The sequence below is a fragment of the Hordeum vulgare genome, chromosome 2H (assembly GCF_904849725.1).
Source record: "Hordeum vulgare subsp. vulgare chromosome 2H, MorexV3_pseudomolecules_assembly, whole genome shotgun sequence".
Taxonomy (NCBI): domain Eukaryota; kingdom Viridiplantae; phylum Streptophyta; class Magnoliopsida; order Poales; family Poaceae; genus Hordeum; species Hordeum vulgare.
In genome coordinates this window covers 44,303,910-44,328,865 of record NC_058519.1, presented here as the reverse complement: position 1 = coordinate 44,328,865, position 24,956 = coordinate 44,303,910, and the positions used below count along the sequence as shown (strand labels likewise).

The 24,956-nt window shown below is 44.5% G+C and overlaps 3 protein-coding genes across 3 annotated transcripts; 1 reads left to right on the top strand and 2 right to left on the bottom strand.

Moving 5' to 3' along the window:
• The first annotated feature begins 13,114 nt into the window (after window positions 1-13,114).
• Window positions 13,115-15,565, top strand: LOC123424765. The gene is made up of 7 exons (XM_045108445.1): window positions 13,115-13,610; window positions 14,010-14,087; window positions 14,169-14,311; window positions 14,729-14,799; window positions 14,893-14,988; window positions 15,125-15,217; window positions 15,306-15,565. Exons 1-7 carry the CDS (start codon window positions 13,164-13,166, stop codon window positions 15,389-15,391), a joined length of 1,014 nt encoding a protein of 337 aa, XP_044964380.1. The 5' UTR covers window positions 13,115-13,163; the 3' UTR covers window positions 15,392-15,565.
• Window positions 15,566-16,108: 543 nt separating this feature from the next.
• LOC123424768 (ribosome biogenesis protein NSA2 homolog) lies at window positions 16,109-18,476 on the bottom strand. Its single transcript, XM_045108447.1, has 9 exons — window positions 18,389-18,476; window positions 18,091-18,210; window positions 17,925-17,992; window positions 17,534-17,642; window positions 17,385-17,453; window positions 17,235-17,292; window positions 16,699-16,934; window positions 16,492-16,543; window positions 16,109-16,399 (listed from the first exon to the last, which is right to left on the bottom strand). Exons 1-9 carry the CDS (start codon window positions 18,389-18,391, stop codon window positions 16,332-16,334), a joined length of 783 nt encoding a protein of 260 aa, XP_044964382.1. The 5' UTR covers window positions 18,392-18,476; the 3' UTR covers window positions 16,109-16,331.
• A 1,127-nt stretch (window positions 18,477-19,603) lies between these two features.
• Window positions 19,604-24,112, bottom strand: LOC123424767 (F-actin-capping protein subunit alpha). The gene is made up of 10 exons (XM_045108446.1): window positions 23,967-24,112; window positions 23,739-23,854; window positions 23,247-23,336; window positions 22,431-22,495; window positions 22,193-22,354; window positions 21,648-21,726; window positions 21,466-21,543; window positions 20,141-20,215; window positions 20,022-20,057; window positions 19,604-19,911 (listed from the first exon to the last, which is right to left on the bottom strand). Exons 1-10 carry the CDS (start codon window positions 24,076-24,078, stop codon window positions 19,804-19,806), a joined length of 921 nt encoding a protein of 306 aa, XP_044964381.1. The 5' UTR covers window positions 24,079-24,112; the 3' UTR covers window positions 19,604-19,803.
• Between the last annotated feature and the right edge of the window lie 844 nt (window positions 24,113-24,956).

The window sequence follows — 24,956 nt, the reverse complement described above, 5'->3', positions numbered from 1 at the left end:
TTAGCTCCAACAAGAGGAGAAGAGGAGAAGAAATAGGCAAAATGAAAAGAAAGAAGAAGAAGAAGAAGAAGAAGAAGAAGAAGAAGAAGAGAAGAAGGAGAAGGAGGAGGAGGAGGAGAAGGCCAAGGACCTTCTATCCTTCTCCTCCTCCTCCTCCTTCTTCTTGATTTCTTCTTCTTCTCCTCCTCCTCCTCTTTCTTCTCCTCTTTCATATTATCCTTGCTTTAATTAACCCAACAATGACATAATTAGCCCATTTAGCTCCAAAATACCATAATAAGCTCAAAATGGCACAAGAACCTTGGTTAGCTCATGAATATTATATACTTAGCTTGTTTTCCTCTAAAATGACATAATTGGAACATTTAGCTCAAAAAAGATATAATTAGGTAATTTAGCTCCAACAAGAGGAGAAGAGGAGAAGAAATAGGCAAAATGAAAAGATAGAAGAAGAAGAAGAAGAAGAGAAGAAGAAGAAGAGAAGAAGAAGGAGGAGGAGGAGGAGGAGAAGGCCAAGGAACTTCTAGTCCTTCTCCTCCTCCTCCTTCTCCTCCTCCTCCTCCTTCTTCTTGATTTCTTCTTCTTCTCCTCCTCCTCCTCTTTCTTCTCCTCTTTCATATTATCCTTGCTTTAATTAACCCAACAATGACATAATTAGCCCATTTAGCTCCAAAATACCATAATAAGCTCAAAATGGCATAAGAACCTTGGTTAGCTCATGAATATTATATACTTAGCTTGTTTTCCTCTAAAATGACATAATTATCCCATGTAGCTCAAAAAGAAGGAGAAGGAAGAAGAAGAATAAGAAGAAGAAGAAGAGAAGAAGAAGAGAAGGAGAAGGAGAAGAAGAAGGAGGAGGAGGAGAAGAAGAGACGAAGAAGGAGAAGGAGGAGAAGAAGGAGAAGGAGCCCTCCTTCTTCTTCTCTCCTTTTTCTCCTCCTTCTTCTCCTTCTTCTTCTCTTCTTTTTCTTCTTCTCCTCCTCCTCCTCCTTCTCCTTCCCCTTCCCCTCCTCCTCCTCCTTCTTGTTTTTCTTCTCCTTGTTCTATTCTTGCTTCTTATCTTTCTTCTTCAATTTAGCTTATTTGTCATATATATGTTGTTGTTATTCTTCTTCTGACTTTCTTATTCCCATTTTGCAGATTGGATGTACTACATGCATGGAAGCTGGCGTTGGAGTGCTTTAGTTTCCGTTTTTATTTGAGTTGATGAACAATGTGGAACTATATGTATATGTATATATGGATGAACAATATATGTGCAACTATATGTATGTATATATGGATGAAACTTTGTATGTGTTGGTTCTTTTGATATATGGGATGCACGTTGATGAACAAATGGCATTGATGAGCTTTATATGTATATCATATATGTGTTGTGACCTATTTATGATATATGTGCTATGAATTATATGTATATGTGCTGTGTAATAGAAAAAATAAATAAAAATGTGACAATATAGGCTCTTTGCCGTCTGCCAGCTGATGGCAAAGGCCTTTGCCGTCAGTTGACCGACGACAAAGGTGCCACATGGCGCCCAGCTGTGCAACCTGGGCAGTAGCAGCTGGCCATATAGTCTCTTTGTCGTCTGCTTCCTGGGGGGCAGACGGCAAAGAAGAGGGCACAGAGGAGGGGGGAGGAGGAGGCAGACGGCAAAGAGTGGAAAGAGGGGGGAGGGGAGGACCCGTCAGACGGCAAAGATGGATGGGGAGGCAGACGGCAAAGATGGAGGTGGAGGGGAGGGGAGGAGAAGGCAGACGGCAAAGATGGGCGGGGAGGCAGACGGCAAAGATGAGGAGGAGGCAGACGGCAAAGCCTCCGTTAACCCCTAACAGAGGCAACGCCTGTCGGCTGTCGTCTCAAGCGCTTTGCCGACTGCTCCTAAGGAAAGCTGACGGCAAAGAGCTTTGCCGTCCGCTTTGGGGGGCAGACGGCAAAGAAGGTCCTATGCCGTCGTAGGCTAACGCAGAAATTTTGCCGGCCGTGACAATCTTTGCCGTCTGTGGTATTGTCTTTGCCGTCCGGGATATTGTCTTTGCCGTCCGGGATATTGTCTTTGCCGTCTGTGATGGCAGACGGCAAAGAAGGTGATTCCTGTAGTGCCAGTTCCTTGCAAATAATGATATGAAGGGGGATTGACAACACTCTTGCTTGTGTTGGGTGCAAGTTGTTTGCTCTTTTGTGTGCAGCCGCTGAAGACGATTGAGGATTGATATTCCTATTGGTTCGATAAACCTTGGTTTCTTAACTAAGGGAAATACTAACCCATATTGTGCTGCAATTATCCATTCTCTTCACGAAAAATCCAACGTAGATCACAAGTATCATTTGCCCGAACCTGGGTAAATCCGTTGGGTTGATTGTTGTTTCCGCTCTTTGTGCATGTTGATTCCCTTTGTAGAATCGCAAAGGGGGCCTGTCGGTCCCATACATTGTCATACATCGACACCATCCAAGCCAAGATCGAGGACGTCCATGCCAAGATACTCCAGACAAGTTGTCGGAATCGTGACTCAAGTCTTAGAACCTTACGACCTTATGATCCAAACTAGCCCCTTCGATTCTACAATTCTGTTCATAGAATCTAAGTTTCTACTATCCTGGTAGTTATGATTCTATGATTCACAATCCTACCAACGGAGCTCTGATCCGATTCAGAATCTCGATTCTGACAACTTTGCCAGGCCTCCTCGGAATCCAGCCTACACCCCATGCGTAAAGAGGCGGCGGATGCGGAGGCCCAGATGCATACCGCCAATGCGGCAGCGGAGGCCATGGAGCCCCGTCCACACAATATCGTCGAGCGAGAGCTGGAGATGCGGGGTCGTCCAAGAGCGACGAGCGCTTGGAGGAGTTGCAATTGGCTCAGGATGAGGTCGAGAAGCGTTTGTCTGTCGAGGAATTGGCGATGGAGTTCCAACGCGAGCTCTGGCAGCGCCACTACTAAGAGTACTACAATGATGAGGGTAACGCCGACGACGAGAGACATGCCGAGGACGAGGACGTTGCCTTGGTCGAGTTCAATCTAGGGGACGCAGAGTCCAGCACCGATGAAATATCACCCGAACAAGTCGTCGACATCTCATCGAACATCGGTGACGCATAGGGCGACCACAGGAAAGTCGGAAGCGGGAAACTATTGCGGTAACTTAGAAGCGGAAAACTATGGTGAGAATTCAGAAGCGGGAAACTATGGCGGGAGATATAGGCGGAAATAAAAGAAATTATGGCGGGAAATAGTGCATCCGCTCGGCCATAGGTGCCACGCGTGAAATGAGGAGGGTCTTTTTTGTCATTCTCGTCCCTTTTTCTATTTTAAATTCACCAACATGTATTTTGCACACACAAAAAACATAATTACACGACAAAATATAAATGCATGCATCCATCGAGTTTGCTAAAACCGACTACAGCTAATTGATTACGACAAAAGCAATTAGTACTAAATAGACACGATATGACCGACTGGGCCGGTAGCGAGCGGCTAACAAGCCTGTCGGCCTGGCCGAAGCCGACAGGGGCCCAATCAACTTTGGTGAAGCCGACTGGATCCACTTGGTCCGGGTAAGGCCGATGTTGTATTATTTTTCAAAAAAATTGAAATGACGTATTATTTGGCTACTTTAGTAAAAATATAGTTCCTCCATTCCTAAATATAGTGTTGGGGAACGTCGCATGGAAAACAAAAATTTTCCTACGCGCACGAAGACCTATCATGGTGATGTCCATCTACGAGAGGGGATGAGTGATCTACGTACCCTTGTAGATCGTACAGCAGAAGCGATTAGAGATCGCGGTTGATGTAGTGGAACGTCCTCACGTCCCTCGATCCGCCCCGCGAACAATCCCGCGATCAGTCCCACGATCTAGTACCGAACGGACGGCACCTCCGCGTTCAGCACACGTACAGCTCGACGATGATCTCGGCCTTCTTGATCCAGCAAGAGAGACGGAGAGGTAGAAGAGTTCTCCGGCAGCGTGACAGCGCTCCGGAGGTTGGTGATGATCTTGTCTCAGCAGGGCTCCGCCCGAGCTCCGCAGAAACACGATCTAGAGGAAAAACTATGGAGGTATGTGGTCGGGCAGCCGTGAGAAAGTCGTCTCAAATCTGCCCTAAAAGCCCCATATATATAGGAGGAGGGAGGGGGACCTTGCCTTGGGGTCCAAGGGAACCCCAAGGGGTCGGCCGAGCCAGGGGGGAGGACTCTCCCCCCCCCCAAACCGAGTCCTACTTGGTTTGGTGGGAGGGAGTCCTTCCCCCTTCCCACCTCTCCCTTTTTTTTTCTTTCCTTTGATATTTTCTCTTCCTTGGCGCATAGGATTTGGTGGGCTGTCCCACCAGCCCACTAAGGGCTGGTGTGACCCCCCCAAATACCTATGGGCTTCCCCGGAGTGGGTTGCCCCCCTCCGGTGAACCCCCGGAACCCATTCGTCATTCCCGGTACATTCCCGGTAACTCCGAAAACCTTCCGGTAATCAAATGAAGTCATCCTATATATCAATCTTCGTTTCCGGACCATTCCGGAAACCCTCGTGACGTCCGTGATCTCATCCGGGACTCCGAACAACATTCGGTAACCAACCATATAACTCAAATACGCATAAAACAACGTCGAACCTTAAGTGTGCAGACCCTGCGGGTTCGAGAACTATGTAGACATGACCCGAGAGACTCCTCGGTCAATATCCAATAGCGGGACCTGGATGCCCATATTGGATCCTACATATTCTACGAAGATCTTATCGTTTGAACCTCAGTGCCAAGGATTCGTATAATCCCGTATGTCATTCCCTTTGTCCTTCGGTATGTTACTTGCCCGAGATTCGATCGTTAGTATCCGCATACCTATTTCAATCTCGTTTACCGGCAAGTCTCTTTACTCGTTCCGTAATACAAGATCCCGCAACTTACACTAAGTTACATTGCTTGCAAGGCTTGTGTGTGATGTTGTATTACCGAGTGGGCCCCGAGATACCTCTCCGTCACACGGAGTGACAAATCCCAGTCTTGATCCATACTAACTCAACTACCACCTTCGGAGATACCTGTAGAGCATCTTTATAGTCACCCAGTTACGTTGCGACGTTTGATACACACAAAGCATTCCTCCGGTGTCAGTGAGTTATATGATCTCATGGTCATAGGAATAAATACTTGACACGCAGAAAACAGTAGCAACAAAAAGACACGATCAACATGCTACGTCTATTAGTTTGGGTCTAGTCCATCACGTGATTCTCCCAATGACGTGATCCAGTTATCAAGCAACAACACCTTGTTCATAATCAGAAGACACTGACTATCATTGATCAACTGGCTAGCCAACTAGAGGCATGCTAGGGACGGTGTTTTGTCTATGTATCCACACATGTAAATGAGTCTTCATTCAATACAATTATAGCATGGATAATAAACTATTATCTTGATACAGGAATTATAATAATAACTATACATTTATTATTGCCTCTAGGGCATAATTCCAACAGTCTCCCACTTGCACTAGAGTCAATAATCTAGCCCTCACATCACCATGTGAATTACATTGTAATAAATCTAACACCCATACAGTTTTGGTGTCGATCATGTTTTGGCCGTGGAAGAGGCTTAGTCAGCGGGTCTGCTACATTCAGATCCGTGTGCACTTTGCATATATTTACGTCCTCCTCCTCGACGTAGTCGCGGATGAGGTTGAAGCGTCGTTTGATGTGTCTGGTCTTCTTGTGAAACCTTGGTTCCTTTGCCAGGGCAATGGCACCAGTGTTGTCACAGAACAAGGTTATTGGATCCAGTGCACTTGGCACCACTCCAAGATCCGTCATGAACTGCTTCATCCAGACACCCTCCTTAGCCGCCTCCGAGGCAGCCATGTACTCTGCTTCACATGTAGAATCTGCTACGACGCTTTGCTTGGAACTGCACCAGCTTACTGCACCCCCATTAAGAATAAATACGTATCCGGTTTGCGACTTAGAGTCGTCCGGATCTGTGTCAAAGCTTGCATCGACGTAACCTTTTATGGCGAGCTCTTCGTCACCTCCATACACGAGAAACATCTCCTTAGTCCTTTTCAGGTACTTCAGGATATTCTTGACCGCCGTCCAGTGATCCACTCCTTGATTACTCTGGAACCTTCCTGTCATACTTATGGCCAGGCTAACATCCGGTCTAGTGCACAGCATCGCATACATGATAGAACCTATGGCTGAAGCATAGGGGACGGAGCGCATATGCTCTCTATCTTCATCAGTTGCTGGGCACTGAGTCTTACTCAATCTCGTACCTTGTAACACTGGCAAGAACCCTTTCTTGGACTGTTCCATTTTGAACCTCTTCAAAACTTTATCAAGGTATGTGCTTTGTGAAAGTCCTATCAGGCGTTTTGATCTATCCCTATAGATCTTAATGCCTAGAATGTAAGCAGCTTCTCCTAGGTCCTTCATAGAGAAACTTTTATTCAAGTAACCTTTTATGCTCTCCAAAAGCTCTACGTTGTTTCCAATCAGTAATATGTCATCCACATACAATATTAGAAACGCCACAGAGCTCCCACTCACTTTCTTGTAAATACAAGATTCTCCAACCACTTGTATAAACCCAAATGCTTTGATCACCTCATCAAAGCGCTTGTTCCAACTCCGAGATGCTTGCACCAGTCCATAAATGGATCGCTGGAGCTTGTACACTTTGTCAGCATTTTTAGGATCGACAAAACCTTCGGGTTGCATCATATACAACTCTTCCTTAAGGAAACCGTTAAGGAACGCCGTTTTGACATCCATCTGCCAGATTTCATAATCGAAAAATGCAGCTATTGCTAACATGATTCTGACGGACTTAAGCATCGCTACGGGAGAGAAAGTCTCATCGTAGTCAATTCCTGGAACTTGTGAAAAACCCTTTGCCACAAGTCGAGCTTTATAAACGGTCACATTACCGTCAGCGTCCGTCTTCTTCTTAAAGATCCATTTGTTCTGAATAGCCTTGCGGCCCTCAGGTAGTATCTCCAAAGTCCATACTTTGTTCTCATACATGGATCCTATCTCGGATTTCATGGCTTCTAGCCATTTGTTGGAATCTGGGCCCACCATTGCTTCTTCATAATTTGCAGGTTCATTGTTGTCTAACAACATGATTGTCAAGACGGGATTACCGTACCACTCTGGAGCAGCGCGTGATCTCGTCGACCTGCGTGGTTCAACAGAAACTTGAACTGGAGTTTCATGATCATCATCATTAACTTCCTCCTCAACCGGCGTCGCAATCACAGGGGTTTCCCCTTGCCCTGCGCCACCATCCAGAGGGATGAGAGGTTCGACAACCTCGTCAAGTTCTATCTTCCTCCCACTCAATTCTCTCGAGAGAAACTCCTTCTCGAGAAAAGTTCCGTTCTTAGCAACAAACACTTTGCCCTCGGATTTGAGATAGAAGGTGTACCCAACTGTCTCTTTTGGGTAGCCTATGAAGACGCACTTTTCCGCTTTGGGTTCCATCTTTTCAGGCTGAAGCTTTTTGACATAAGCATCACATCCCCAAACTTTAAGAAACGACAACTTTGGCCTTTTGCCATACCACAGTTCGTATGGTGTCGTCTCAACGGATTTCGATGGTGCCCTATTTAAAGTGAATGCAGCTGTTTCTAATGCATAACCCCAAAACGATAACGGCAAATCAGTAAGAGACATCATAGATCACACCATTTCTAATAAAGTACGATTACGACGTTCGGACACACCATTACGCTGTGGTGTTCCAGGCGGTGTTAACTGCGAAACAATTCCACATTGTCTTAAGTGAGTACCAAACTCGAAACTCAGATATTCACCCCCACGATCAGACCGTAGGAACTTGATCTTCTTGTTACGATGATTTTCTACTTCACTCTGAAATTGCTTGAACTTTTCAAATGTTTCAGACTTGTGCTTCATTAAGTAGACATAACCATATCTACTCAAATCGTCAGTGAAGGTGAGAAAATAACGATATCCGCCGCGTGCCTCCACGCTCATCGGACCACACACATCGGTATGTATGATTTCCAACAAGTCACTTGCACGCTCCATTGTTCCGGAGAACGGAGTTTTAGTCATCTTGCCCATGAGGCATGGTTCGCACGTGTCAAGTGAATCAAAGTCAAGTGACTCCAAAAGTCCATCAGCATGGAGTTTCTTCATGCGCTTTACACCAATATGACCCAAGCGGCAGTGCCACAAAAATATGGCGCTATCATTGTTTACTCTAACTCTTTTGGTCTCAATGTTATGTATATGCGTGTCGCTATCGAGATTTAATATGAACAATCCTCTCACATTCGGTGCATGACCATAAAAGATGTTACTCATAGAAATAGAACAACCATTATTCTCAGACTTAAAAGAGTAACCGTCTCGCAATAAACAAGATCCAGATATAATGTTCATGCTCAACGCAGGCACTAAATAACAATGATTTAAGTTCATCACTAATCCCGACGGTAGTTGAAGTGACACGGTGCCGACGGCGATTGCATCAACCTTGGAACCGTTTCCTACGCGCATCGTCACTTCGTCTTTTGCCAGCCTCCGTCTATTCCGCAGTTCCTGCTTCGAGTTGCAAATGTGAGCAACAGAACCGGTATCGAATACCCAGGCACTACTACGAGAGCTGGTTAAGTACACATCAATAACATGTATATCAAATATACCTGATTTCTCTTTGCCCGCCTTCTTATCTGCCAGATACTTGGGGCAATTGCGCTTCCAGTGACCCATACCCTTGCAATAGAAGCACTCTGTTTCAGGCTTAGGTCCAGCCTTGGGTTTCTTCGGCGGATTGGCAACAGGCTTGCCGCTCTTCTTCGAATTGCCCTTCTTGCCTTTGTCGTTTCTCTTGAAACTAGTGGTCTTGCTGACCATCAACACTTGATGCTCTTTACGGAGTTCAGACTCTGCGACTTTCAGCATCGCAAACTACTCGCCGGGAGACTTGTTCATCCCTTGCATGTTGTAGTTCAACACAAAGCCTTTATAGCTTGGCGGCAGTGATTGGAGGATTCTGTCAGTGATAGCTTCTTGCGGGAGTTCAATCCCCAGTTCAGCTAGACGGTTTGAGTACCCAGACATTTTGAGCACATGTTCACTGACAGACGAGTTTTCCTCCATCTTGCAAGCATAGAATTTATCGGAGGTCTCATACCTCTCGATCCGGGCGTTCTTCTGAAAGATGAACTTCAACTCCTGGAACATCTCAAATGCTCCATGACGCTCAAAGCGACGTTGAAGTCCCGGTTCTAAGCCGTACAAGACTGCACATTGAACTATTGAGTAGTCCTCCTTACGCGCTAACCAAGCGTTCTTAACATCCTGATCAGCCGTAGCGGGTGGTTCATCTCCTAGCGCAGCATTAAGGACATAATCCTTCTTTCCAGCTTGTAAGATTAGCTTAAGATTACGAGCCCAGTCTACAAAGTTGCTTCCATCATCTTTCAACTTAGCTTTCTCTAGGAACGTATTAAAATTGAGGATGACACTTGCGTGAGCCATGATCTACAACACAAATATATTCAAAGTGGACTTAGACTATGTTCAAGATAATTAGAGTTCAACTTAATCAAATTAGATGCTAAACTCCCACTCAAAAAGTACATCTCTCTAGTCATTTGAGTGGTTCATGATCCACTTACACTATCCCAAGTCCGATCATCACGTGAGTCGAGAGTAGTTTCAGTGGTAAGCATCCCTATGCTAATCATATCAACTATATGATTCATGATCGACCTTTCGGTCTCATGTGTTCCGAGGCCATGTCTGCACATGCTAGGCTCGTCAAGCTTAACCCGAGTGTTCCGCGTGCGCAACTGTTTTGCACCCGTTGTATGTGAACGTTGAGTCTATCACACCCGATCATCACGTGGTGTCTCGAAACGACGAACTGTAGCAACGGTGCACAGTCGGGGAGAACACAATTTCGTCTTGAAATTTTAGTGAGAGATCACCTCATAATGCTACCGTCGTTCTAGGCAAAATAAGGTGCATAAAAGGATTAACATCACATGCAATTCATAAGTGACATGATATGGCCATTATCACGTGCTTCTTGATCTCCATCACCAAAGCACCGGCACGATCTTCTTGTCACCGGCGCCACACCATGATCTCCATCATCATGATCTCCATCAACGTGTCGCCATCGGGGTTGTCGTGCTACTTATGCTATCACTACTAAAGCTACATCCTAGCAAAATAGTAAACGCATCTGCAAGCACATATGTTAGTATAAAGACAACCCTATGGCTCCTGCCGGTTGCCGTACCATCGACGTGCAAGTCGATATTTCTATTACAACATGATCATCTCATACATCCAATATATCACATCACATCATTGGCCATATCACATCACAATCATACCCTGCAAAAACAAGTTAGACGTCCTCTAATTTTGTTGTTGCATGTTTTACGTGGTGACCAAGGGTATCTAGTAGGATCGCATCTTACTTACGCAAACACCACAACGAAGATATATGAGTTGCTATTTAACCTCATCCAAGGACCTCCTCGGTCAAATCCGATTCAACTAAAGTTGGAGAAACCGTCACTTGCCAGTCATCTTTGAGCAAAGGGGGTTACTCGTAACGATGAAACCAGTCTCTCGTAAGCGTACGAGTAATGTCGGTCCAAGCCGCTTCAATCCAACAATACCGCGGAATCAAGAAAAGACTAAGGAGGGCAGCAAAACGCACATCACCGCCCACAAAACCTTTTGTGTTCTACTCGAGAAGACATCTACGCATGAACCTAGCTCATGATGCCACTGTTGGGGAACGTCGCATGGGAAACAAAAATTTTCCTACGCGCACGAAGACCTATCATGGTGATGTCCATCTACGAGAGGGGATGAGTGATCTACGTACCCTTGTAGATCGTACAGCAGAAGCGATTAGAGATCGCGGTTGATGTAGTGGAACGTCCTCACGTCCCTCGATCCGCCCCGCGAACAATCCCGCGATCAGTCCCACTATCTAGTACCGAACGGACGGCACCTCCGCGTTCAGCACACGTACAGCTCGACGATGATCTCGGCCTTCTTGATCCAGCAAGAGAGACGGAGAGGTAGAAGAGTTCTCCGGCAGCGTGACGGCGCTCCGGAGGTTGGTGATGATCTTGTCTCAGCAGGGCTCCGCCCGAGCTCCGCAGAAACACGATCTAGAGGAAAAACTATGGAGGTATGTGGTCGGGCAGCCGTGAGAAAGTCGTCTCAAATCTGTCCTAAAAGCCCCATATATATAGGAGGAGGGAGGGGGACCTTGCCTTGGGGTCCAAGGGAACCCCAAGGGGTCGGCCGAGCCAGGGGGGAGGACTCTCCCCCCCCCCCCCCCAAACCGAGTCCTACTTGGTTTGGTGGGAGGGAGTCCTTCCCCCTTCCCACCTCTCCCTTTTTTTTTCTTTCCTTTGATATTTTCTCTTCCTTGGCGCATAGGATTTGGTGGGCTGTCCCACCAGCCCACTAAGGGCTGGTGTGACCCCCCCAAATACCTATGGGCTTCCCCGGAGTGGGTTGCCCCCCTCCGGTGAACCCCCGGAACCCATTCGTCATTCCCGGTACATTCCCGGTAACTCCGAAAACCTTCCGGTAATCAAATGAAGTCATCCTATATATCAATCTTCGTTTCCGGACCATTCCGGAAACCCTCGTGACGTCCGTGATCTCATCCGGGACTCCGAACAACATTCGGTAACCAACCATATAACTCAAATACGCATAAAACAACGTCGAACCTTAAGTGTGCAGACCCTGCGGGTTCGAGAACTATGTAGACATGACCCGAGAGACTCCTCGGTCAATATCCAATAGCGGGACCTGGATGCCCATATTGGATCCTACATATTCTACGAAGATCTTATCGTTTGAACCTCAGTGCCAAGGATTCGTATAATCCCGTATGTCATTCCCTTTGTCCTTCGGTATGTTACTTGCCCGAGATTCGATCGTTAGTATCCGCATACCTATTTCAATCTCGTTTACCGGCAAGTCTCTTTACTCATTCCGTAATACAAGATCCCGCAACTTACACTAAGTTACATTGCTTGCAAGGCTTGTGTGTGATGTTGTATTACCGAGTGGGCCCCGAGATACCTCTCCGTCACACGGAGTGACAAATCCCAGTCTTGATCCATACTAACTCAACTACCACCTTCGGAGATACCTGTAGAGCATCTTTATAGTCACCCAGTTACGTTGCGACGTTTGATACACACAAAGCATTCCTCCGGTGTCAGTGAGTTATATGATCTCATGGTCATAGGAATAAATACTTGACACGCAGAAAACAGTAGCAACAAAAAGACACGATCAACATGCTACGTCTATTAGTTTGGGTCTAGTCCATCACGTGATTCTCCCAATGACGTGATCCAGTTATCAAGCAACAACACCTTGTTCATAATCAGAAGACACTGACTATCATTGATCAACTGGCTAGCCAACTAGAGGCATGCTAGGGACGGTGTTTTGTCTATGTATCCACACATGTAAATGAGTCTTCATTCAATACAATTATAGCATGGATAATAAACTATTATCTTGATACATGAATTATAATAATAACTATACATTTATTATTGCCTCTAGGGCATAATTCCAACATATAGGGTGTATAGTTTTTTGCACGGAAATTAAAAAATACATGTGGAGGAAAAATTTCACAAGTTTTGGGTAAGATTACACCTGACTAATTGACATCAAAAAATAAAGGAGCTTGCTTGATATAAGGAAATATAATCAGATCCCTAAAACCAATATTCAAACGATTGATGCAATGCAATGCACGTTATATTTTTGATTTTTTTTCTCAAAAATCTATACACCTTATATTAAGGAACGGAGGGAGTATTGTTTAAAAAAAAATAGCCGAGTCTGATCCATCGCCAAGTTAAATGCCACCCGTTGGATGGAGATCAAAAGTAGATCAAGAAAGTCGATGTATAGCTCGACAAAGTGGCAGTGGCAGTACTCGAGAAGCAAGCGGCAGTTTTGTTGCCTTGACAAAGTTAAATGCCACCCGTTGGATGGAGATCAAACGTAATGGACGGCCTACAAGAAAGTGGATGCATAGCTTCACAAAAAGTGGGTGTAGCGGCAGTACTCCTCGAGAAGCAAGCGGGCAGTTGGAGCCTTGGAGGGGATGGAACGCTTCCGGTTCAGGTCACCTCCCCTCTCGCTCAAGCTGGCCTTCGCCGCCGTCTCCTTCGCCGCCGTCTCCTGCTCCTCCTCCTCCCCCCTCCCTTCCTCGGACGCCTCCTCCTCTCCGCGGCCGTCTCCCCGGGCCGTAGCCGCCGACCTCCTCGCCGTCCTCGCCGGCCCGCGCGCCGCGGCGCGGGTGCCGGCCGGCGAGGCCTCTCGCCTGAACTCCTGCCTCCGGTTCCTCTCCCCGGTAAATCCTGCCGCCACATCTGCGGCATACCCATGGAGGGGCTCCCGAAAGGTCCTACTGGAAGGCTGCGATGCTGCCGAGGCGGATGCGATGGTGATGTGGCCGCCGGCGCCGGTCTTGGAGCTGGCGCGCATCGCCGTCGACTCCGGAGGCGACCCCGGGGCCATCCACCGCTTGCTCGACCCCACCATCCTTCCGGTCAGTGCTGATTATTCTCGATTGTTCCCGTGAGTCGTGAAATTTTGCACATTAGGATCGGAAGGTTTGGGGGATGATGGAATTTGAGATCTCGAGGGGCGCTAGAGCAGGCATTGGTTGATGGGTGGGAAATGATGCAGTCTCCTATTGATAATTCAGTCTGATTTTTTACATGATCAAAATGTGGGTTAACCGGGTAAGATACTGTTCTGAAGTGGCTGAGTGAGTTTTTAGTGGAGAATTCAGTTTGGTTAACATGATCTGGAAACGGAACAGGGTATTGTTCTGAAGTGAGTTATGATATACTATCATATACATACTGATGCAGAGTCACAAATTTTCCAACGCCCGGAATATGCTCTTTTTTCCTAACAAAATCTACCACGGTATCCTCGTTAGGTGCCTGATGTCGAGGGAACGAAGAAGAGCAAATGCCACCTCACAAGAACACCGTATGGAAGACGCTTTGCTGACGAGGTCCGTGTTTGGCTCAAGTTTTAGCCGGCATTCCTTTTTCTTGTACGTTCGGCGTTGTTTACATGTTTGTGTTATGACCAGGACATCAATTCATACTTTGCATTTTTGTTTGAATTGATTGCTGCGCGAGGACCATCAGTTGGATTAAATGTATCGCTGAATCGGTATGATTTGTTCCATGGGCATCTTTTCCTGGCATCTGGTACAGGAAGACTTGGGATTCTGTAAGTTGTACCAAAATTTCTTATGGTTAAGATTCGAGCTCCTTCAATAACTATTGCAGAACGGTTTTTATGATCTGGACATGTTTGGTAGCATCACAATGACTATAGTATGCCAATCTTCATTTACAATATAACATTAATCATTTGCAAACTTAAACTGGAAGTTAGCTGCCTTTTGGGGGAAGAAAAATGGAGATAGGACTTTCTAAGCTCTTGTCAGCCGAGTTAACTAGGTAGGACTAAGCATTTTGATTATAGGATTGTGAAACGATTCTTTCGGTTGATAGATGATCTTCAATATGCCACTAGAAATATTATGTGTCTTTAAAATATTAAATTTACACCTTTGGATTGGGAAGTATAAGTCACGGTGTGTAAATTGTTACGTATAGTCATGTTGATAATTTTCTGAAACAGATTCCATGCGAAAGAATATCCAGCATTCGACAAGAAATCATTCCCTTACAATTTGGGATATTGCCAGGCTGGTATGATTTAGTCAGATGCATATGAACTCTTAATCTAAACTTTCCCTGCACTATGTGTTTGCATTTGATTAAAAAAATCACTTATCTCAACAGAATCTGATGTACCGTATGATGATTCCATGAATTTACGTAATATCCTTTGGTTAGCTCCATTGCCGTCCAGCGAGACGAAAGCTTGGGCAGCACCAGGTATGCTGATTTTGACTACTTTTGAGTACTCAAGTTGTCCATGTTTCTGCCTTGTTCCTGTTTAAGAGATTGCAGAACTGCTTCCTGTTTTGCACATATGAACTGATATTTTGTGGACAATTTTGCAATCATACAGGAGTGTTAGTCGTCTTGGATGCACATCCAGATGGAATTATTTATCAAGATCTGATACGCGACTATGTTCAGATTGTGCGAACAATATACGAAGGTTTGGTTTGCCATTGTACCTGTCGCTGTGACATGAACGCTTACTAAAAAAAATCAGAAACCTAACCGTTCTCTGAATAATCGTGCAGATGATTTTGGAAAGCATGCCGTTGATGTCAACTATCTGAATGTTGCCAACGCAGCAGCTCCAGCGGATAGAATTTTCATTTGCTGACATGTTTTCTCCACCGTGTGGTCAAACACCAGTACCAATTCTTACAGGATGTAATCAAGGTCTGCAGTGATTTGCGAGCAAGTCTCCTGTATAGTTCCAAGTGTTTATTTCTGAGACGGTTTCAGATGTTTATTTGATTGAGGGCGTGTTTGGGACCGCTCTGTTCCATCAAAATCAGCTCCGCTTCGCCAAATCCATTTTAGAGCAGTTTTATATAAAAGTTGCAACCATTTCAAGAGAATGTTTGGCTCTTATTTAGCTCCAGCTTCACCAATGAAAAATTTGGTGGAAAGGACCTATTTGATTGCATGAGAGGTAAGAAACGAAGGGGTATCCACTTTTTATTTTTTGCGAAGCGGTATATCGTGGAGCTACCCCGTTTGGCTTACGTTTTCTAGAGCGGGGCTGAATTTTCTGAAGCAGTCGAAAACAGGCTTTGAATGTACAAATGTCCTGAGGAAGCAATTGATCCCACATGTTCGTTTGATGGAAATTGTCAGTGGTGTAGCATTCGATGTAACAGTTTCGCCTTTTGGTGGATTTGATTGTTTTTGTAGCTCAAATTGTAAGCAGGGTCGTACTGGTCCGCCCTGCTATTATAATGTAGAGTGTGTGATCCAAAGATAATCATGAATCAAAACACACAGCAAATACTAAACAGCAGCATGATATTTTAAAGCATTTTGCATTACTCGAGAATTAAACGCAAAAACCATGGAAAACAGAAACAGGTGGGACTTCCATTCAAGGATTTGCCATCTCTATAGCATATCTTACAGCAGGTTTACACTAAGGGAATACGACTGTTCCAACTTGACATTACACTAGAAAGTGGGTCTATTCCAAAGACAAGCATGAACTGCAACGCCGACAAAATTGCCCTTGTTAGACCGGATACAAACAGTGCACTCATCGCTTCAACCAGAATTGTATCAAAGCTTCACACGAGCAAGACAGCATTGATACAGCCATCATTCTCCGGGTTATTTGTAACCTGAGCGTATTTGCCTGCACGAAAACAAGAAACATTGGTTTATGGAACATGGCTTAAGGTGCGGGGAAGGGCAAAAGGAGCTGAGCTTCTCAACGGAATGCCTTACCCCAAACAACTTTTCCAGCAGGGGTTACGAGACCAAGTTCACTAACATTCACCTGTGTGAAGATTTACTATTGTGAGCACCAACAGGAAAAGAAATCTCATAACAAATAACAACGAAAAGCATCTTTACTCTATGTAAACATCAATAAGGGGGAAAAGTGTATCAGCTATAATACTGATGCAGTGAGACAATGTTTGCTTTACATACCTCGATAATTGTTCCCCTCGTCATAACACCAAGAGAAGTGTACATTGGACCGTTTGGGTTTTTCTTCACAGAAATTATGTCGAGGTTGAACGTACATTTCAGTTCAGGGTGAGTCACATGAGCCTTGGTGAAACGCAGACCAGTAGGTCGGATGAACCTCTCATACTTTGGTGGCTTCCTTGTAAATCCAGGGCCAACAAAGGTGGCTTTAGTTACCATTCTCTTCCACTGCTTGGCTGCACAAGGAAAATTTACCACCTAAATTATTTGGCTCTATGGAGAAGAAATAGTATGTGTAGTCAGTGCTAACGTTCACCGAATGTTAATAAAAGCAACTTCAGACCAAAAACATAAGTTATCATAATTCAGTTGTCTTGCAGTTGCAGCACATTCACTTTTGGGAAAGCATCCGAACAAAAATGGGCTAACAACTGCCAAGGAATTACGAACTTCAACAATGCCAGTATATGACTGCGTGGCACATGCAAATTACAAATAGTAACCTAGGTTGCCTAATAGATCATATAGTGACTTACTTTTCCTCTTGCCAGTACGTAGAACTTTGAACATTTCTTCTTCAGCAACAGGTCTGACCTGCAAGAAGATAAAGCATGGCAATACTTAGACGAGCAGGAATCCACTTATTTTGAAGCAAGTAGACAACAGCAGTTTGCACTAGGGACTACCTTTGGCAAAGGAACGTCCCATTTGCCAGCCTTTTCCTTCCTCTTTTGCTTAATCGTGTTGCTGAGAACCTACAATTGACGATAAGTCAGCAAGCAGCGCAATAAGAAGGTCTATGCGGCACGGCAGGTGGTAGGAACAGAGTGTGTACCTTGGCACGCTGTGTCGAATCACGATCAAGCAGATACGGAGGAAGAGCGCCCTCCTCAACGTCATCATCAACCTTCTGCCGGGAAGAAGACTCGTCGTGCATCTTCAAGCTGCAAGAAGAACACTTGTGAGTAAAGCCCACACAACCGTAACCAGATACGCTGATTCTACATCATGAGGATAATATCTTTGATGCTGGAGCGTCTCCTATTCGTATCACTAATCTTCCACCTAAATGAGGCTGGGGGTTGTTTGCCCCCTTAGTCTCTAAAAAGTTCTACCACAACTGCGATAGCGAACAATCATCATCTCTCTAAGTTCTAGGCAAGTATCAATTGGAGCAGCAGGCAAGGAACCATTCTGAATGAAACATTACACACAAATCAACTTACGTCTTCTTCATCTGTGCCTTCTCGGCATACCGCTTCTTGGCGAACCTCTTGCCCTTAGCACCGAGCAGCTGCGAAATACAAAACCTCACACGCATCAGCGACAGAAACGCAGAGAAACATACACGGGACTCGAAGGAGAGGGGACGCATCAGCATCACGACGGCACCTTGCGGGCATCCTTGGAGTTCTTCTTGACGGAGCGCGCCTCCTTCTTGCGCTTGCGCTCCTCGTAGTCCATGCGCCGGCCATGGCGCTTCTGGTGAAGCTCTATGTAATCTCCCTGAGGCTGCAGCAAACTCGAGAACGGAGGAAATCAGCGCAAAAATTCGTGGGGAAAAGACATCATGCGGCAATCAGAGAGCGAGCAGAGCGGGGGGCGCGATCGGGACGGGCCGAATCGGGAGCGGGGCGGACGGCGGCGAGGTCGGGGCGGAGGCGGCGGGAGGAAGACGGAGGGGGCTTACCATGGCGGCGAACCCTAGCGCTGGTCGGTGTTTGGGGTGGGGAGGCGGCGGAAAGGACGGAGAAGAGGCGTCGACTTTGGGGTTTATAGGTATTTATGGGCCTTGGGCTGCACGATCTGGGCTGCCTGGACATTTTTTGACCGTTAGGAGGCTCTCGCATAATATGGGCCAGAAAGGCCTGCTCTGGTAATTAAATGTAAAAAAAAATACATTTGCTCTGGTAATTCATTGGCTGCAGCTCAAGAAAAAAATTGATTGGTCACGTTTGCCTACGCTCTTCGCTTGTGAGTCGAAAGTTGTGACCGCTGACTGAAATGTAACCTGTTGACCACCAAAAATATGGACTCTGAGAATTAACATTTTTTTACTCTGGAGTTTGGGAATTAAACGTGCTATTTTTTACTCTGCAGTTAACAGGGTTTTCCAAAAAAGGTACAGTAGTTAGCAGGGTTGTTATACCCCTAGCCCGTCAAATACTAGGTATGTTTCGGCTGACAGCAAGGTGCGTTTGTGGTTACTTGATCAATCTTCTTTGTAATCCAACCTTCGGTAGACGATGTAGCGTTTGTGGTTACATGATCAATCATGTAGCGTTTGTGGTTACTTGATCAATCTTCGGTGTAATCCAATCTTCGGTAGACGATGTATGACTGCATTTATGTGGCCGGTGTCTCTATGCTGCACTTAGTATTTCTAAGAGAATATGGACTTTGTTTGGATTCGTATCTTTTGACATGTTAATAATGTAACTGTGTTCACTCCGGTTCTTTCTTATTTTTTGCAAAATATATTGGACAACTCATGGGAAAATAAAACCTTGAGTGAAATTTAGGCTAGACAGATTTTTGGTAGGGCAAACTTGGGCCACCACCAAACACACCATGAGGGTATACATGATAAACCTTGTCGTACAGATGATTGTAAGAATTTCAATGAATGTTTGTTTTGCCTAATCTCTCGTCAGTTGTACATTTTGTATATATCACCTCAGTCCCAAATTATAAGATATTTCAATATAGACCACATACTGACTGAAATGAGTGAACAAACACACTAAACACATCTATATACATTCGATTCAGAAAAAAGTTAGAACGTCTTATAATTTGGAACAGATATAAAATCTGTTTCAGGACATCTCAAAAAGCACAAGGGACACATGCATTTGAATTGGAGACCAAAAACAAACATCTCACATCAAGTGCATGCAAGTCGTAATCTGAATGAACATATATTTTGGCGATGCGATTTCCCCACAAAAGAAAGGTCAAGCTCTTGATTTACACCGGTATGTGAAACCACAGTAACCGAAAGAAGAAAACTGCTGATTACAGGATAAGAATTGTACAGCCTCTACAGAAAAGCAAATTGCATGGAGATAAAAATTCCACACGAAGCTACCTAGCGACCTGGCTTCATTTCCCTATCCCTAGCTCTTTGGCAAGGTCCCGCGTGAGGCTGATGGCATGCGTGTTATGCCATGGGAAAAGGGTGCGGGTAACCGGAAGTTTCCTCCGTAGATCCTGTGCACGAGACATAACATGGAGTGAAACAGAGGACATGAAAAGATAACTGTAGTAATCCGAGCGCTGCAACTATCCTGTTGAATGCAAGATTGTTTACTGATGCGTACCTTGAACGTTGCGTCTGACAGATTCAAGTATGATTCCTGTGTGCAGAAATGCGTCAATAGCATTATTCACTGTGTTAACATCTTATATGAGATTAAGTAGAGAACAGAAAGGTTCCAACCTCAAGAGATGAAAAATACTCGGACTCCTGATGTCGAATGATGGTAGCGACTGTGTGTCCAGTGTCTTCAGGCGACTGAAACAGAAATAATATAACATCAGAGGCATGTTTAAAATTTTGAAACCGGCGAAGATGCAATAAAAAGGACAAAGAAAGCAAACAGGGTTATTGAAGGTGGCACCAGACTAACTATCCTAAAGCATACTCAAGGCAGCACAACAAATTTAGATCAGATGACACGTCAATGGTTGAATGAAATAAAGATAATACTACCTCTGTTCCAAAATAATTGAAGTTCTGGATTTTCCCAAAGTCAAAATTGTTTAATTTTTTGACTCGGTGTATACAAAAATATATTAACACTTGGAACACCAAATTAGTCTCTCAAGGTTCTTTACGACATATATTTCCGTATTATGTGTATTTGCTGTTGTAGATCTCAGCACATTTTTCTATAGAGGTGGTCAAACTTAAGCAAGTTTGATTTAGGAAAAACCTAGAATTTCAATTATTTTCAAACGGAGGGAGTACACATATCCTCCTGAAATGTGAATAGTGCAACACACAAACTCCACAACCAGTTACAAAAGAAAATAACTAGGAAGGAAAAGAGTAACTATGCCCCACCCACGCTTTCTCTCTTAAATGCTAGTCATGAGGTGAACTTGCAACTGTCATTTCTACCTACACAATCCAGCAAAGCTAAATCTGGGAGAGGAAATATGCCATAGGTTCATCATTTCCCAAAAAAAAAATGCATAAAGCTTAGGTTTGTGTTGGAACAGTTTGCACCAATATAGCATCTGTCTACATGGTAAACTGAAGATAATATTTCTAAGTTTCTGAATACAGATAAATGAACACATACTGACTTGCATGTGCAGGAGAGTTCGAGAAAACAATATTATCAAAGAATGGAATAAATTTTATCTAAAATTATAACAGCTGCACTGTGTGTCCAACTATGCAAGCAAAGAATACTTAAGCAGTGACACAACAACCAAAATAGAGCTTCAGAGCCTGAGAAGAAACTTAATGGTAAGTCATGGTTAAGGTGATAAAACACCAAGTTCTGCAAAATAAATCTAAATTCGAAGATTGAGGGGTGCCTAGAAGGCCAAAGTCATAGTTTCGAGCCAAAATATGCTGCAGAGCTTTAGGCCTCTTCTTATGCATCAGAGGTTCTCAAAACAAAAGGGGAGGTCAAGGATCATGTTAGCCTCTACGAATTTCCGCCCACACAAGCAACAAAGGTCCACTATGAGGTCAAAGAAAAAGAAAAATCATTACAATATGTAGGGCTCAAAATTATTCGATAAATGAACCTGCAATATTGTGGAGTCCTTACGATCAACGTCAGTATCCAGCTGCACATTTCCCTCTTCAAAATAATGAGCACCTACCTGGTGACCATACAAGTAATCTTTACAATACAGAAGTTACTAATTTTACTTGCAGTGACATTATTTAACCATGATTTTAGCTTCAGCAAAGGAAAACAGCTAACCTGTATCTTTCCTTTAATTTCTACAAGTTGAAACGCATAACTGAATTCCAATGTCCAAACGGAACGCCAACTGCCATTGCTGGATGACACAATATTAAGTTGCCTCCATCAGACAGACACTAAATGATACGAAGATCAAACCTATAAGGAACATACTTCAAGTGTTCTAGCGACGTATTCTGTGAAGCAAGTGTTCAGATACAGCACAAGTACTAAATCTTTAAGTAAGAAAGTACCATTAAACATATAATGCTGTATTATAAGCAGGCGATAAACAGTATAGCGACAAACCAAATGACTATTTACTAGTGGGAAACGAGAAACAATAGAGTGGTAAATATACAATCAAAAGTTGCATACTGAAAGTAGGTTCTCAAGGAATACAAGGATACAAAGATAAAAACTAAAACCTCTAGAGACACTATAAATAGGAGGAACTGAAAACAGGCATTATAATCCAGACCAAAGTCACTGATCTATAGGTGCACAGACAAGGTAATTTCCTTATAATAATAGAGAGGTAACAAAAAAGTCAGAAATCATACCAAAAGTTTTGTGGGCTTCGTCTAGCAGCAGAAATAACTACTGCCAAAGCAAAATCAGCTCCTGGTCCCTCTACATCCTTTCCATTGGTACAATAAACGGCAGAGACACCTTTTGGATAAGCTTCACCAACATATTTGGACACTTCATAATCTATAGCATTCCTGTATCAAGTAAATAAGTATGGATTATTCACTGGCTATGTAATATGAGCAATGAAAAGTAGCAGAGATAACATACCTAAACTCTTCAATATATCCTGAAGGAAGCTCCTCATCTGCAGCAGGCCTCAATTTTGTACAAGTCTTTAAACATAAACACGAAACAAAACAAATTAACTTAATGCAGGAATTCTCATATTTAATGACAATAAAAAAGGAGAACGAAATCCCATATCCAATTTTGTGGAGGCAGGTAACATTAGTCCGCAAAGCATAATTCTGCTGGTAGTGGTGTTTGTTGTAAGGGTTAATAATTAGATAAAGGCCACTGAAATTTTAAAATGTATTGGAGAAGTCATTTTTCACGTTTCTGCTTTTGAGCTATTTCAAGTATCATAAGAAACCCATTCAATTCAAGTCCAGCAAATCCATTTGGGTTTGAAATAATATGGTTATATTAGTGTCATTGCCCAGATCAATTCCTCGGTAGAAATATAAACCAGCGACAGAGAAAGAGTGGATTATTTACATGCAAAGCTCGGCTCTGAGCTAAAGTATGTTGAGTTATACACTATATCACATTCATATGACATGTTCAACATGAAACATGTGGTTTTGCACAGCATAAATTGCAAAGTGAGTGAACACTGCACGCAGAGTAAGACAGATGGACCATAAATGACCTGGGCCATTCGTCGACACTTACTGCATTAAGATCAAGATGCAAACAATGCTTACTGCAGATATGCAATTACTAAATACACTACTCTCTAAGATGAGTGACTATCTGTTCACTGATTTGCTGTACATTTTCTGGCATGTTAAAACATTGTAAGAATAGGCATAATGAAGCTAAATTGTCGTGAGCGGTATCATGCACATCATTCAATAATACCTGCTTAACATGGTCCACGGTAGCAACTTGTGCGGTCCTAGGGTCCAGATAGTTGTTCCTGTCAAGCTCCCCATAAGTTGTGATGATTATCTGCAGGCATGTATCACACAATTAAAATTCAACATTCGGCCGACAGGGACACTGAAAGCATCATATTCTCTTCATGGATATGGAAACTGACACAAAAAGAACAGTGGCCCATCCAACAGAAACGCTCCTACTCTAATTACCATGTGGTCAGAAAGAGAAACTACCGAAATGTTCCTATCTTCAACTCCCCGTACAGTAAAGTTGTTCAGTTCCCAAATGTTCCTAGCAAACTAAAAATAAATCCGAAAGAATAGCCTAAGAGCCAGATTCGTGGAGTCTTAGCCGCTGGTTTACGACCTATGGCATGGCTGACACAAGTTATCACTTCCAAAGTAATTCGGCATTGTACGACAGCTCGGAAGGGCGAGAGCGAGAGAGAGAGAGAGAGAGAGAGATGCTCACATCGCCGCTGCGGTCGGGTAGCTCGAGGGAGACGAGCTGCGTCTTGTTGTACTCCGGGTAGGCCTCCGCGGCCGCGGCCTCGTACGCGGCGTCGTCCCCCAGCAGCGCCCGCACATCTGCGCGCATTCGAGCAGGGGAGGGGGTCAAAAAAAACGGCACGGGCGGAACACACGGCCCGCCTGGATTACGGGCGCGCAGGGATCGAACGCGGGAGGATGGGGCGGTTGCCTTTGGCGACGTAGTGGATCTCGCCGGCGGGGGCGTTGGCGAGGAACCAGACGGCGATCTCCCGCTTCTGGTCGCCGCTGAGCGGCTCGCCGGCGCCGCCGTCGTCCGACATTTGGTGGGCCGGTGGGTGGGGGGCGGGCGGGAGGCGATGTGGAGTGGGCGGAGCGGGAGGCGTGGGGTGGGGGGGGGGGGAGGGGGAGGGGGAGAGGGGGATTGATGGGTGGCCGCACGGGCGGCACGTGGGGGGCAGGCGAGGCGAGCGCCGGGCCGTGCCGGTTGACGACGGTCGCGGTACTGTACCCCGATCGGACGGACGGGGCCGGTGGTTTTTTCCGTGTGGAGCCCATGTTTTTTTTTCTTTTTTAAGGCAGAAGAGGGTTGAATTGATTTGTGAAGTGCAAAAAGGATGAAAGGAGTGAGCAAAAAATCCCTTTAAAAAAAAGGAGTGAGCAAAAATGCAAGATTTTAAGACTGGTCATAGTGGGAAGTACTCCCTCCGTTCCTAAATATAAGTCTTTTAAGCGATTTCACTAAGAGACTACACACGAAGCAAAATGAGTGAATCTACACTTTAAAGTATGTCTATATACATGTTGGAAATATGCCCTAAAGGCAATAATAAATTAGTTATTATTATATTTCTTTGTTCATGATAATCGTTTATTATCCATGCTATAATTGTATTGATTGAAAACACAGTGCATGTGTGGATACATAGACAAAACACTGTCCCTAGTAAGGCTCTAGTTGACTAGCTCGTTGATCAAAGATGGTCAAGGTTTTCTGACCATAGGCAAGTGTTGTCACTTGATAACGGGATCATATCATTAGGAGAATCATGTGATGGACTAGACCCAAACTAATGACGTAGCATGTTGATCGTGTCATTTTGTTGCTACTGCTTTCTGCGTGTCAAGTATTTGTTCCTATGACCATGAGATCATATAACTCACTCACACTGGAGGAATGCTTTGTGTGTATCAAACGTCG